This window comes from Stegodyphus dumicola, chromosome 3 (assembly GCF_044657685.1).
Source record: "Stegodyphus dumicola isolate Sdum_Otavi_A_Nest chromosome 3, ASM4465768v1".
NCBI lineage: Eukaryota > Metazoa > Arthropoda > Arachnida > Araneae > Eresidae > Stegodyphus > Stegodyphus dumicola.
In genome coordinates this window covers 66072679-66088219 of record NC_140770.1, presented here as the reverse complement: position 1 = coordinate 66088219, position 15541 = coordinate 66072679, and the positions used below count along the sequence as shown (strand labels likewise).

Here is a 15541-nt window from a genome sequence, read left to right as displayed (position 1 = left end):
CTCTATTTCACAAGTGTTGCAAGTGAGTAAAAAGATCTTGGGAGGATGTAAAGGCTGAAGTAATTGTTAAGTCCTTTAAAAAGTGCGGACTCAGTAATGCTCCTGACGGAACAGAAGATGATGCATTATTCGAAGAAGGTAATACTTGCAATGATGGAAACAGTAGTGATGACGATATTCTCGTTTTTGATGATGATGATAGTGAAAAGGATTTTTATGGTTTTGAAAGTGATTAAAGTCTAATTTCATGATGGGCAACATTTTCCTTGAATCTGTGTTTTTTGTTGTTTCTGCTTTATTTTGTATTATGTTTGATTGCTTGCCGTTCATTCATTTATTCATTATTGAAATTTACATATCATGTTCAAAATAGCTTTCTGTTTGTTAATTTTCCTTAATAAAAATATGTTTGGTAATTGTATTCAATGATTGCATATTTGGCTTTTACGAAACGTGAAAGCTAAAAGAAACCATATTTTAAGTTATTGTGGTACCACGCTCTAGCGCGAGCTATTGAAACTTTTTTTCCTTGTGTGTGGCCTTTTAAATAAGGGTGTGTCTTATATGCCATCAAATACGGTAATTACTGACACTTATACTGGAATGTGCACTACTGCATATTCTTAATTTAAATTTAATAATGATCAGTTTTAAGAAAACTGAAAAAATATAATTTTCTGAAGAAATGTACGGAAGTTTTGCTAGGAATTAAAAAGTATACCTAAACTGAGCATATGAAGAAATTATAATTCCATTCTACAAAACTTTCATAGACCATCAAAGTTTAATTGGATGAGATATTATTAAAAAAAAAAACTAGAATTTTTCTAATAATTAAATTTTGTTATCAATAAAATCATCTAAAATACAGGCATTTTTGTCCTGTGACTTTGTTTAGTGGCGCCATCTGCAGCTTGATAGAGTGAACAAATTGATATTGCAAAATGCTATTTATTACCTATGGTTGGCAGTATATGCAAAGGCTGAACATTCGTTTATTTTATTAGCTGCTAGTTTGAAGCCCGGCCCTAGATTACCTGTCAGACTGACCTGACAACTCGAATCTTCAAACTAAAAACATGCTTTTACCTTAAGTGCTGAGATATCTTAATCTTTTTGGTCAAGTAAAATAAAATCATTGCACATTCTTAGACAGGAAAATAACAATTTTAAATTTCCAATAAATTTGAAACCATCTGTAAAATATGTACGACTTTTTATTTAATGCACTACAAAAAGGTTTCATTAAAAAAACAATGATATTCCTATATTATGAAAAACTATTATAAAAAAAATATTTAACTATTTTTAAAAAACGATGCAGATTCTAAGTTAGGAGGAAACAATTATTACAACCAACTCTATAAAAACAAAACGCAACAAGATTAAAAAAAAAAAAAAAAAAAAAAAAAAAAAAAAACATAGAGTTAAATTTTAAGAGAAAATTGATACATATTTGAATACTTTTGATAATAAAAAATACAGAAGACACATGAAATTAATTTTAAAATAATTACAGTAGCTTTTTCTAAGAAGAGTTTCTGGAAACTAGTATACTGTGTAACATTTATTGTTTATTTTTCAGAATCAAAATATTCCCAAGTCAGAAAAATGGAAAGTAATGTTACTTAAAAATATGACACGAGAAAATAAAGTTTTGTTCTAGTGTTATTTCTTAACTGTTAACTGTATTTTTAACTTTAATGTTTATCATTGTTTTAATGATATTTAGCAATACTGTTATGTTTTAAAAGAATTATCTGAAAAATTTGCAAATTTCTGAATAAAAAATTTTGTATATAAATTGATCTTGAAATTTGCAAAATGCTGATAAGTCATCAAATTTAGAAATTCTAAAAAGAAAAAAGTTGTTTAGGATATAATATTTTATTAACCCTTTATTTGTGAATAAAGAATAATTTTGAAATGTTTATGTTTCAATCAAGGCAGTGCCTTGTGGCCAAAAACTCAAATATCCACACTTATATTAAAAAGTAAGAAAGTATTCAAATGATAACTCAGCAAATACATAGTTGTCAATGAATCATCAAAACATATTCCTCCAAGATGTTAATTCACACTTAAAATGGCAAACTAAAAAAAAAAAAAAAAAAAAAAAAAAAAGAGAGAGACAGAAATGCAAATGAATAAAATTAAGGGCCAAAATTGTTTCCTAAGAACCTCATATCCTAAAAAGAGATCCTCAGATCCATACAAAACCCTATCTAAAGTATTTGTTATGAGAGTAAAATATATAAGAATTACTTTATTTCAGACCAGAATAACCATATCCATTGAGTAAACTTAATCTGTCACAAAATTTTTTCAATTTTAATGACAGCATTTATGGGGAAAAAAAAAAAAAAAAAACACAGTTAAGGAATGGATTGTTCGACTATCACACTTAAGATACAAGCAAAGAAAACTGGAGCCTCGCTAATGGCTGAGTGGTTACAACTGCTGAATACTTATTGTGTGATCCCAGGCGAAAGTGCTGGTTGCAAGGTTAGTTTTTGTGATCTTCTCCCTGTGTTACATATATACAAGGCAGTTTCCCTTAGTCATTCAAAAAAGCATTCATTCCTTTAGGCAGACATAAAATGTTTTGCCATATTCAAACAACCAAATCTGAGGAAAACTGACCTGCATCTACTTTTTACAAGAGGAAAACCACAAAACTCTCATGCAGCTAGCATATTAAACTGCTGAAACAAAATTCAGGGCTAAGCTTTCTAGTGTGTTTTTTAAAAGCAAGTTGATCATTTACCGAGACTGGAAAAATGCCAACAAGTCAAAAAATTGCTCACATACAAGACAAATAAGGCCATATTTAAACAAAATTCATTTCAAGCATTTTAAAGTCCTGAATTGAAGAGTTGAATTTTATATACTTTACATATAAAAGTAAAAATTTTATTAATGAGAGGGGGAGGGTATATATTTTAATGGTAAAGGCATTGAAAAGATATTCAATTATTACAAAAAATCAATAAAATAAATTTTCACATTCAGACATTAGTTTATTTTAAAAGGTTGATATTAATCGGTTTGATATTCCAACAGATCTTCACGCCCGTATAAATTATTTTTTTCCCAGATTGGCTTTCATGCACCTTTGGCCATTAAATCCACCAACTACATGAATTGAAACCAAATGATTTCGAGGCACATCGTGAATTGCAAACTAGACTTTAGGCCATTTCTTTGCTTAATGGAGGTATAAATGCAGACAACTGCTACATTTGGACAAGAAAGAATTCACATACATTGGCATCAACCAATAATACACATATTGGCATCATATTGATAGCACGGCACAGTTTTCTTTGCTTTGTCATTCATTGCAGGCTCCTATTTTTTCCCCCTGAGGAAGTTCACAGTTGTACATTTCAAATGATATCTACCACTACCCAGCCTTATGCAGTGCTCTTAAAAGACAAAATATTTCCCTCCTTGCATTAGAGACAAGCAATTCAGAGTATAGCATGCAGGGAAGAATACCTCCACATATGTCTTGCCCATACCTACTATGATCAACATTTCATAATAATCAAATCCTGAGTCACTTTTTCTATATAAATAGCCACCAAATTACCAAAATTTGGTTAAGAGGCTACTTAAAGCTAAAAGTGCACAGAGCTTGGCTGATGTTATTGCTCACACTGAAATACATACCATCAAAATTGTAAATGCAGAGAAACATTTTCAAGCAACTATCTCGAAGAGTGATCAGTATTTCTCGCAAGACAATGAATACAGTACTCAACAGTACTCCTCTAAGACAAACACCTTCACAGAAGATCATCTGGAATAATGGGTGGTCTGTTATCTTAGGGTTTATGAATGAAGGGTATTTTTAAATATAGTCTCAACTATATACTATGTATATATATTAACTATATACTATTTCCTCAATTTTTTTATATCAGACAAACAAATGAAAATAACTTCACTTTGATTCTTCAATTAAAATTTTATATGCTAATTTTTAATATATTTCTATGTTATATGACTGAGTTTTCTGCTTCAGAGAGAAAGATTTCATTGCATTTGCAAATGCAACATAACAAATAGCTTACTGGAAACATAAATGTTAAAACTATGCATATTTCTTAATAAATATATGACAATGGGAATAAAATAAAATACACATATAGCAAATTTTGTATTACATTACATATGTTGATAAACACAGAAGTAGCACAAACAGTTTGAAAAATTTAATAAAATTATAAACTATTACTTATTTTACAATTCTAAGCAGAGAAAGGTTTGGTTCTTATGTATAAAAGATGAGGGACAGAGGCACAACTACCACTGGGGCTACTAGGACAGCACCGTGGTTCCTTGAGCAACTGAATTTTTATATATAACAAATTTTATTTTGAAAAATAAAAAAATTAAACCTTGTTAACAATATTTACGTTTTCCCTTTTCAAGAGGAATAATTATTCACCTAACTATAAAAATACTAGAGTCAGAGAATAAGCAGAATTTCTGATTACAAATCACAGTTTCATCAAGTTTTCCTGAGTTTCCTGAACACAGCATGCATCATATACTTAACAGTTCTGGTAACTGTAGCTAAGGCTGAATAATCATTCTCAAAACTGAAATTAATAAAAAATTATTTGTACAGTAGTATGGGACAGGAAAGGCCTATCAGTTTACCTTTGTTCTTAATTGAGAATAATCTAACCTTGCTAAAATAATTCAAGAATTTACTTCCTTAACAGCTAGAAGACAGATTAGTATAATCCAAGAGTAAAAATCAAGTATACTAAGTAATTTGCTAGTAAATATTTATTTTAATTATAAGTCAAGCAATCAAATTTTACAGTGACTAATACAGATAACATTTATGTATTCATTTTCTTATTATTAGTAATAAAAAGTGTTAACCCCTTCGAGCCGGGTAGCAAAAACGCACGCTTATCGCGGAGGCCGGCAGTGTCTTCCGCAAGCATCTCTCCAGGGCCGGGGGCTTTTTTGCTACTAAGCCTAAATCCATGAAATCTCCGAAGTATCAACGCATTGTTTAATAATGCTCTATAGAGTATTTAAACGGCTTATGCTTTATAAATATTTTTATATATATACTTTAATTACCTTATTTCTTGTTTAAATGCATATTTTACACATTTTATTTTAATTACTCACCATTTTATGACTTTTAACATTATACATCTGAAAACTAAATATATTACTTAAAATTCTCTTTTCGTAAGAAAAATTTTAAAACAGGGATCTACACACAGTCCTACGTTACATTCCTTGAACTCGTAATAACTCATTTGCCGTTTTGGAGGATTTTTCCAGGAATGTGAACAAACGAAGCATCGTCGTCTCATTTTCTTATCAGTCTCTTCTGAACAAAGTTTTGGAAAATGTCTTTCAGTTAATCTTTCAGAATCAATATCAGAATTTCAGAATCAATATCTGAAATATTTTGCATCATTTCTGCTATTTCATGCTCTGTTAAACATTTTCGACGCTTCGACATTGAAACGGTAAAAACAGAAAGAATTCACGTCTAACAAGATCTAATTATTTTCTAAAAACTGAACTGTAAACCGAAATACTCAACGCTTTAGCGCATATAAAACTACCACGTGCGAATAAAGTGCGATTTAAAGAGACGTCATAAATCACGCCATTTGGAAACATTTAGTTCCCCGTTTGTTTATATAATCAAAAACACGTGTATGTGAGTCATGCTTCTCTCATTTCGAGAAGGTCTAATCTACATGTATCTAAAACCATATGGACATACAGTGCCATCTTGTGGCAGAAATTATAGTTTGAAAAACGTTCCAAGGTAGTGGCACAAATACGTGACATTCGGTAGAAAACGCAACAATACTCTGGCACGCCTGTGTGTCGGCCGGTAGATAAGTGTGTTCGTTGCTGGCACGTATACGTGACAGTCGGCGCGAAGGGGTTAATGCTTATCTTTCTTATGACTTTTATATTTTGAAACCAGAAATAGTTTGCACGAACTGAGTTTATATAATTATATTGATCTTCTAAGAAATAAATGTTAAAAAAATATTATGTACATGAATATACATTTTTTAAAAGATTATTCAAATTTCCTATGTCATCTGCTTTGCACATCTCTTATCATAAGCATTATAAAAGCCCCTATAAGATATAAAGAGGTATCATTATTATTATTATCACTTAAGCTCATACATGCATATATAAAGAGACAAATATAGAGGGAAAGAATCTTTTATCCCCTCCCCTAAATTTAGAAAACAAATTATGAATATTCCTAAACCTATAATTATATAAGTTCCTACTAATATAATCCTACTAAAAATATATTACTATTTAATAGCATAAATTTTTACTAAAAAAATTTTAACAATTAAACAAATTTTTCACAAATATGTATATATTACTGTGGCAGTGGTTTTATAAAAATATGTAAAACTGTAATAATATGTACAGACTAGCTGGTAACACAAAAAGCTTAAAATATATACATATATCTTTATTTAAAAACTGACAAACGGAGGTACAGGAAAACCAAAAGATTTTGCAACTGCAGCAAGATCCAATGTTTCCACATTAAATACTTTCTTCATATGATGAGATTTATATGAACGAATGTAATTCTTGAATGCTTCCCTTGCAGATACTTGTAGGTAATAATTCTTTGTAACAAGTTTTTCCAGCTAGAAATAAAGTACAATTTATAATAATTCATTAAAAACTTTTAAATGCAATTTTTTTTCAATATTTACCAAGAATAATAAATGTAATAATTATTTTTTCTAACTTCAGAAAGAAAAAATATCTCAAATATTATTTGATTTAATTAAGTTCAGCTACTTAATGCACACTGCTGTTTCAACTGAAACTGTCTAATATAATACATGCAATTATTGTTATCATTATTTTACTGTATACATCAACATTATGTGTGCTTCAATTTTCCCAATAAAATACTAGCTAATTAATATGCAGAAATATTACATTTTCTCATAACACACTCCATCAGATCAGTCATTATAAATTTTCTGTAGAAAATTTCTACTGCATGTAGCCATAATATTTACTTTTTGGTACTTTTTAATAATAATAATTTTAATCCATTACTCAGAATTACCGTATTTATGCGAATCTAATGCGCATCCCCATTTTAAAACTTTAAATAATAAAAAAATTGTTTGTCGGCGAATGTAATGCGCATCAATGATATGAGGAATTTATTGAATCTTATTTTATACAACAATGGATTTGTATATAAACTATCAATTAATGGTATGATAATTTTATTTAAATTTAGATACCATATTTTATGCAACCATGGATATATACATAAAGCAGCAGAACATAGAATTAACCTATTAGCGGGCTATTGTCATGTGAAACAATCATTGTTAATTAGCACTACCGTATATACGGTATCTATCGTAAAATATGAACATGAAATAAATCGTAACATTTCTATCTAGCTAACAGTTTCTACAATCAGTGATTAATAGTATATGTCTTTATTCACTAATGTTTTCATCACTGGAATCCTCACAGCTCTCTTCGTCAGACGCAGATTCATTTCTTCTTTCCTCATCATCGTCATCCTCATCCTCGGCCTTCCAGAGCACGTCATCGTCACTGCCATTCAATGCATTTGAAATGCAGCATTTCTTGAAAGATTTCACAATCATTGGTGCTTCGATGCTTTTCCAGGCAGTAGAAACCCAGTGTGCAACAATGTGCGGTGCAGCACGCTTAATTTTTCCTGTCGGGGTCAATACACGGTTTGGCTCACAAAACCATTTTTCGTACTCTGCCTGAACGTACCCCTTAAAAAAGTTTATTTATACTAACGTCCAGGGGTTGTAACACAGACGTCATCCCTCCAGGAATGATAACAAGATCACTGCCTAGGCTGTGCATCTTCTTTTTTACGTCGTCGGTGAGATGACCACGAAATGTGTTCAGACAAAGCATTGATGGTGGATTAGAGAGCCCACCGGGACGGCGTTTCCATACATTTCGGAGCCAATCAAGCATTAATGATTCCGTCATCCACCCCTTCTCTTGGTTTAGAATCAGGACATCATCTGGGAACAGCTTTTCATTCTTAGGGGTTTTAGGGCATGTTTTCCGTTTGAGGATTAAGAAAGGAGGAAGTTTGCACCCATCTGCTGTTATTGCCAGCATCACTGTTACGCGTTGTTTTTCACATCCCGAAGTTTTGATGATACCTTCCTTAGTCCCCTTCTCCGTAATGGTGTAGTTACGAGGCATATCAAACCAAATTGCCGTCTCGTCAGTGTTGCCAATTTGCCCCATTGAAAAATTCTTTTCCTTCCGAAGTGTGATGACATACCGCTGAAATGTTAGTAGTTTTCCCTCAAAATCTGCAGGAAGCTTTTGGCATATTGTTGTACGGCGTCTTAGAGATAAACCCATCCGCTTCATAAACTGATCCACACATCCACGGCTAGCCTTAAACTCTTGTTTCGGTATTCCAAGAACTTCAGCCTCCTCTTTTGCTTTATTTCTTATGGTGTCACTAGTCACAGGTTGTCCATTCTTCCTCCTTTCGCGTACAAATTCCAAAACTTTTTCTTCAATTTTAGGGTGTCTTCCTTTGTGAGGGCCAGTGAATTTCTTTCTACTAGCTTTAGTTGCAAACAGTGCCAATTTCTGTTGCCGCCACAAGCGAACATTGCTCTCAGCTACTTTGAACTCTCTCCCTGCCTTTCTATTGCCATTTTTTTCAGCATAAAGAATTACTTTATGTTTGAAAGTAGCGTCATATGACATTCTTCTCTGTTTGCCCTCCATTTCGTGACTACGTACTCTGCAGTTTGTATCCTCTATGCAATAATGTGTCAACGATAAATGTATCGGTAAATGTAGTCGAGAAATTTGGTTGACGTCATCGGCGAACTTTGCACTCGAATCTAATGCGCACCCCAATTTTGAATACTACATTTGGCCAAAAACGATGCGCATTAGATTCGCGTAAATACGGTATATTTTTAAAAATTTCTTTTACTTTTTGGTACATTAAAGTAATTTTAATACATTACTCAAAGTCATTAAATATTTTTAAAATTTCATTAAAATAGGCTACAACATTGTAAACTTCATATATAATATTAATAATTTTAGAATAAGAAATATAATACAGCATGAACATTTTTCTTATATTCCCTGATGGGATTTTTCTGAATATCAGTATATATTTTCAGGAATATAACTTACTAGTGTTAACTTCCTCACTATTTTAATTATTTCTTTATATAGCAATGGCACATAAATTCAAGGCAAATCAGGATATATTTTTGTATAACTTTAATCTGGAAAATGAATGCAATTCAATCAGATATTCAGCATATACTACTGCTTCCTCTTTTGCAATAAAGACAAGTACAAATTTATGCATTTGCTTTATAATTTAATTTGTAGTTAAAATGTTTTGATGTAGCAGAAACATGTTATGCTTTAGATTCAACAAATCTAGAATGTCACTTTCCACTAGCAGATCGCTGGTAATTAATTAAGGGCAAGTTCAAAGCCTCCTGGTACTGATCACAAATTAAATGTTAAACTGCTATAACACAGCATCTAGGAGAGTTTTAAAGTGTTAATTTATATCAATTATTATTCATGCTGTGAATTACTGAATTATTATAAGTGGTTCCTTTGGCAGGTGTCTTGAATATACCAAAGGAGTCAATGCACACTTTCACTACAGAGTGCACCTGTTTTGTTCGCGTTAATGAATTCCCTAATTTATAACCACACAAGTCTTAGGTGTTTGAGTTTAGGTGAGATCTAGGAGAGTTTTAATTAGTCTTAGGTGTTCAAGTTTAGAAACAAATTAATCTTTAAAAAAAAAAAAAAAAAAAAAAAAAAAAAAAAAAAAAAAAAACTTTATACTGATTAAAAGCTTGTTTGAGAAGCTATCCATGTGCAAAATTACATTATAATACAATATTTTGCATTTTATATAAACTGGGTATATGTTAGCATTATACCTACACAAGCTTTTCAGTGGAAATATTTAACGTTTTATGAACAGAGACAATGACAGAGTGCTTAATATTGCCAACTCTAATATAGTTCTTGATATAACAATATTTTACAAACTGCCTTCCACTGATACAATAAGCATCCTACATAACATTCTTTTCAACAGTTCTTGAAGACAGTAACAGACAATAATTTACTAAATATAGAAACTAATAAAACTTTACTAAATTTTATTCTTCTAAATATCTATCTCTAACTAAATTAGATACATAAATACCTTGCAACCCCAAAGTAACAAAAAGAGTAAAAAGTCAATTATTCAAGATGTTTAAACATTAGCACAATGCCATTAAAAAAATGCATAGAAGATTTAAAAAAAATAATAATGGAAACTTTTATTGCCAGAATAATTACATCTTTTATCAATAGATAAAAGATGGAACTTTATATGGAACTGCATGATGATCACTTAGGATCATGCTTAAATCATAGCCTGACAAAAATCCACCAACTACATGAACTGAAACCAAATGATTTCGAGGCACATTGTGAATTGCAAACTAGACTTTTCAACAAATGGAAAATAATGTGGACTGATAAGACCATTTCTTTGCTTAATGGAGGTATAAATGCAGACAACTGCTACATTTGGACAAGGAAGAATTCACATACATTGGCATCAACCAATAATACACACATTGGCATCAACCAATGATAGCACGGCACAGGTTCTTTGTTATTCATTGCAGGCTCCTACTCTTTCCCCCTGAGGAAGTTCACAGTTGTACATTTCAAATGATATCTATCACTACCCAGCATTATGCAGTGCTCTTAAGAGACAAAATATTTCCATAAGAGGCAAGCAATTCAGAGTATAGCATGCAGGGAAGAATACCTCCACATAGGTCTTGCCCATACCTACTATGATCAAAATTTCATAATAATCACATCCTGAGTCATTTTTTCTATATAAATAGCCACCAAATTACCAAAATTTGGTTAAGGGGCTACTTAAAGCTAAAAGTGCACAGAACTTGGCTGATGTTATTGCTCACACTGAAAGAAATTTGTCATCATGCAACAAGAACATGAAATATCTTTGATATTATGGCAGCATGTCATGCTATACCTGAAAAACCATTTTCATAAACCACAACTGTTAGATGCAATTTTTAGTCCTAGCTGCACTGCGAACTGTGATATGCCATTGTATAAACTCCTGACATAGCTGAAGTATGATCTATCAATGAAAAACGTAACTATTCTAATAACAAAATCTTTCAAATAAATAAAATAAAATAAAATAATAATATAAAAACTCCTTTAAAAAAAAAAACTACATTGTGCTATGGTCGACACTTTTTCAGTCACGGAATTTTTTTTTTTTTTTTTGTTACTTCAGGATTACTTGGTATATTCATCTTGGCAAAAATTGTTTGGTTGACATGAAAATTTTATTTCCAATAGGAAATAAGTACATGCATTTTAGATGAGCAAAACTAACCTGATTTTGTACATTTGCAACTTTGTTCCAAGAAAAGTCATACTCTTGCAGTGGTACTCGAGCATGTTTCAAATACCTAAGAAATCCTAACTCTTCAGGGCGCAGAATAAGCAGTGCATGACCATTTCGATTTTCACCACGAGCTGTTCTACCCACACGATGGATGTATTCCTATGAAAATTAAAACATTTACAATAAGGGAAAACTAATACTTATTATGCATGCAACAACCTCATTGCCAAACCCTAAGATATACTACTAGGAGCAGATTTTTATCTGTATATTTTTTGCCTTTTTGCTACATATATAAGATATTTGAATATCTCATTATTGATATGTATTTTACAAACCTTCAAATTTGCAATGTATTTTTAAAATCTTCAAATTTAAACAATAAATTGAGGGGGGGACTCAACAATATTAAAAATATGCATCTATTAATATGTAAAGTCATTCGAAAATATTTTTTATTACATGCAGTGTTCTTCCTTTAGGGGGGGGGAATGCAAATCACGATTTCTTGCAAAAGGGTAAAAGTCTTTAGAAATCCAAAATAAGAAAATATGAAATTCTTTTGTAAAAGCTAATTTCAGTACATTAATTTTTATAAAAAAGCACAGTAGCAATAAAATAAAAACATAACATGCTCGTTACAGGCAGGATAAAACTGATTCTTTGCAACTTAAACATATTAATTTATTTATTTAGTATACTGATGGTACTAATGTTTAGAATAAATCACGAACTAGATATGTAATTAAAAAAATCTGATGTGTATGCCACATGACTTCCTTGTACGGAATATTAAATTGTACGCATTTTTTCTTGCATTTTATTTAAACTTATTAGATTGAATTAAACCTACTTCGCCGACAGCGCATAAAACACTCTGGCGCTAGGTTTACTTAACAGTATTATATTTCAGAATGCACAAAATTTATATGATACAAAGAATTATCTAATCGTTGCCACATGTTCTATTTAAACACTATAATAAAGCTAGAACTATGTATAAAAGAAATTTAGCAAACAAAACAAAAAAGAAACAGTTTTTTACAGACGATCGATTATTTCTCATTCAATTAATTCAGTTTTCACTTCGCAACAAGGCAAAAATACATAAAAACTCAAAATATCTGTATTAAAAATTACGAAGTAAATCTTAAAACGCTTATTTCCTCGAAAAAATTCCAGAAAGGATTAAGCATGATTTAAATAATAAATGAAGGTGTATCTTTGTTGTTGCAAAGCTAAGTTTCTCTAGATTGGCAACAAATCTGCTACTCAGCTGTTTCAAATGTAAACAAGAGCATTTTCCGCCATCAAATTAGGCTTAGCTGCACTTAAACAATTTTAAAATTGTTGATAATTCTAAAAATATTGCATACAGATTTACTAAAGGCATAAAACTCTTAACCGGAAGATAAAAACAACATAAATCAATCATTTTTTTAAGCAAAAAATGTACAATTTACAAACATATAAGAGTAAAGAAACTGAGATCACCGAGCCAGGTAACAGAGTGGATATATTTATAAATATATTTATATACGTTTGGCGCGGCCGATTGAAACCAAAATATGAGGTGCACATCTACATGTTATAGCAGTCCTATATACAAAATTGCAACGTTCTGAGGCTACTCATTTTTGAGTTATGTGAGATACGTACCTACACACGTACGTACATACGTTCGAACAGACGCCACAAAAAATTATCTTCAGAATTGATTTTAAAGCAGTTTTATAATTTTTTTGAAGGAAAAGAGTATTTTATTCTGTCCTTACATACAGATATCACACAAAAACATCGTTAAATTGCATTCAAAAGTGGTCAAAACGGATATTTTCGTTAAAATGTGCTGCCTGAAGCTTTTCGCGATTACAATACTTCTTTTTACATCGCACAAGGAAGTAAAAATAAAATAGAGGTGAGCAATTTTAAGAGTATTTAGTCATTTAATTCCCCCTATTTGTTATACTAATATGCAAAAATAAATTAAAGATCTTATGGTGCACAAAATGTTAACAATTTTCAAAATAAATAGTTTGTCAGGAAGTAAGAATAACTCGTTGTAAGAAACAGGCGATTAAACACAGTTTTGAGTTACTTCGATTTTTTTCTTTATATTGATTTGGAGATTTGATTACCATTTTCATTTAGATTAATTTGTTTTTCTGCAGATTTCAATTTACATCTTTTCGTTTCATTTAGTGTGTAAATCAAGGAGCTAACTACCAGGTCTGGCAGACAGTGTGTTTGCAGACAATAGTGTTTTCAAGACAGGTACATTTTAGAAAATGTTTTAACAAGTTTAAATAAGTGAATTTTCACAAATGTAAAAATACTGTAAAGTAAAGACAACTTCATTCATATAAATTCTGGCTTGTAAGCATGTGGATATTAATTTGTTGCTTTAATAGTCCCTTGTGAAAATGGCAATCAACACATAAACATACCAAACATGTCATGTTTCAGAAGGTAACAGTGCAGCAAATGATGTAAAAATTTGGAGGAAATGTATGGTAAAGGAGTTTTGAATATTAAAAAATATCAACGATTCACAAAGCAATCTTAGCTTCAAAAATGGGGGGGGGGGAACCTGCTGCAGCATTTAAAGAATGTTACTGATTTAGATGAGGAATATATTACAGTTGATTAAATTAGTGCCTTACTTATTTTTAATTACCTACTTTTTTAATTTCTTCAAAAATGATAATAGTCATGGGATTACTTGATGAAATTATTATATTAAATTGCTCATATTACCCAATAGCAGCTTAAGGACAGAATTTAAAGCATAAAAATATAAGATTAGAAAATATATGCTGGTTATTTTAGTGAATGTTGGATTTTAATTGCTATGGTACTTTTATAATTTTTCCTTTCAATTTCGCAATAAGGAAAATGAAATAAGATGGGCTGGTAATTAAAATAGCTATCTATAACAAAATCAATTAAATCTAATAGTATATGATTTTACCAATACATTTCTTTAGAGTTTTACAACAAAATTTCTTTTTGAGAAGTGTTTAACACTCATTACATGCAAAAATCTTCCAAACTGCAGATAATTATAATATTTTTAATAAAAGTTATTTAAACATTATGCCTTTATTCTTTAAATGAAAAGGATTTTAATTTAATCATCTGAGAATTATGCTTTCATATAAAATTTTTATCAACACTTTTATTTAATCTTTTTAGTTCAAAAAAATATTTCTAAATATGGTTTTTCTTACCTTAGGATCATCTGGTGGATCATACTGTACAATCCAATCCACTTGTGGTATATCTAAACCACGAGCTGCAACATCTGTACATAGCAAAATACCAGACTTTGCTTTGCAAAATTGGAAGAAAGTTACAGTTCTTTTATTTTGCTTTTGCTTTCCCTGTTTTAAAAAATAATAAACATTTTTCAGTACATAAATTCACACTAATGGATAGCTATTTTTTTTTAATTATTTCAATTTGAAAATTATTTAACTTCAATCAATTTTAGTGTTTCTTTTAATCGTAATCCAAATCCAGTATTTTGCCATTAGCGCTATACCACACTATATTTTTGGTGCCATGCTGATTACTTTTTGGCATATGGCTTTCCTCAAGTGTCTGGCTAGCTACCAGATACCATGGAATGCTAGGGAACAACAGCAAGGAAACATTTTCTAATTTCACAACATAATCCTCCCCTCCCCAAAAAAATACAACCTACATTATTATTATTTTAAGAATAAGCTTCATACTCTTCTATTATCAGAACTGTATGTATTTATGTATATACTGTATGTATTTATGTATTGTTTTTATGTATATAAAAACAATATATATGTAAGTCTCTAATAAATCAGACTGGATCGAATTTAAAGTAAAGTAAAGTTATTTCACACAACGTTTATTGACGAACACCAAAGACGATTTAATACATATACATAATTATGACGTCACAGTTTCTTTTTTACAAACAAAAACTACCGCCATCTATTGGCGATCGGATACATAGTCATAAACTTATATTTAACAATATGTGCA

General features: G+C 30.6%; 1 protein-coding gene across 1 annotated transcript in view; it reads right to left on the bottom strand.

Annotated features, from left to right (window-relative positions):
- Positions 1 to 6478: 6478 nt before the first annotated feature.
- pit (probable ATP-dependent RNA helicase pitchoune) overlaps positions 6479 to 15541 on the bottom strand; it is a 34220-nt gene continuing 25157 nt past the window's right edge. The window contains exons 7-9 of the mRNA XM_035368346.1: positions 14749 to 14901; positions 11507 to 11677; positions 6479 to 6683 (exon numbers count right to left, since the gene is read on the bottom strand). Of these exons, the coding sequence (XP_035224237.1) occupies positions 6504 to 6683; positions 11507 to 11677; positions 14749 to 14901 (504 nt within the window). The 3' untranslated portion in view covers positions 6479 to 6503. The remainder of the gene's footprint in view (positions 6684 to 11506; positions 11678 to 14748; positions 14902 to 15541) is intronic.